The sequence below is a fragment of the Charadrius vociferus genome, unplaced genomic scaffold, assembly GCF_000708025.1.
Source record: "Charadrius vociferus isolate BGI_N301 unplaced genomic scaffold, ASM70802v2 scaffold3680, whole genome shotgun sequence".
Taxonomy (NCBI): Eukaryota; Metazoa; Chordata; class Aves; order Charadriiformes; family Charadriidae; genus Charadrius; species Charadrius vociferus.
In genome coordinates, this window is record NW_009646392.1 from 2,223 (window position 1) to 2,894 (window position 672).

Below are 672 nucleotides of genomic sequence, written 5' to 3' on the forward strand. Positions count from 1 at the left end.
TGAGTGCCACCAGCGGCAGCCACGGCTCGCCCACCAGCGGCATGCTGCACGGCATCTTCTTCAGCTGCAACACCGAATTCAACACCGGGCAGCCCCCCCAGGACTCGCCCTACGGTCGGTACCGGTTCCAGATCCCGGCTCAGCGTCTCTTCAACCCCAACACCAACCTCTACTTCGCGGACTTCTACTGCATGTACACCGCCTACCACTACGTGGTCCTGGTCCTGGCACCCAAGGGTTCCTCGGGGGACCTCTTCTGCCGGGAGCGCTTACCCCAACTGGACATTTCCTCCAACAAGTTCCTGACGTGCTGCGTGGAGGAGGGCGAGCTGGTGTACCGCCATGCCCAGGACAGCATCCTGGAGGTCATATACACCGAGCCGGTGGACCTCAGCCTCGGCGTGCTGGGGGAGATCAGCGGGCATCAGCTGATGAGCCTTTCCACCGCCAACGCCAAAAAGGACCCCAGCTGCAAGACGTGCAACATCAGTGTGGGGCGTTAAGGGTGGGCCGCGGGCAGGGCCGGGGAGGGGGCTGGGTGCCCGCCGCGGGGGCTTCTCCCACAGACGTTACTGGGTGGAGGACCCGCGTGGGTGCGGGGGACCCGGCCGGTGTAAATAGCGGCGTTGCCTGTGCCCCTGCCTGCTTGGGGAAGGAGCCGGCGGGATGCTC

General features: G+C 65.3%; 1 protein-coding gene across 1 annotated transcript in view; it reads left to right on the forward strand.

Annotated features, from left to right (window-relative positions):
* The window catches only part of PHYHIP (phytanoyl-CoA 2-hydroxylase interacting protein), an 802-nt gene extending 299 nt beyond the window's left edge, over nucleotides 1–503 (forward strand). Inside the window, exon 2 of the mRNA XM_009894423.1 lies at nucleotides 5–503. Coding sequence (XP_009892725.1) covers nucleotides 5–503 — 499 coding nt within the window. The remainder of the gene's footprint in view (nucleotides 1–4) is intronic.
* Nucleotides 504–672: the final 169 nt, after the last annotated feature.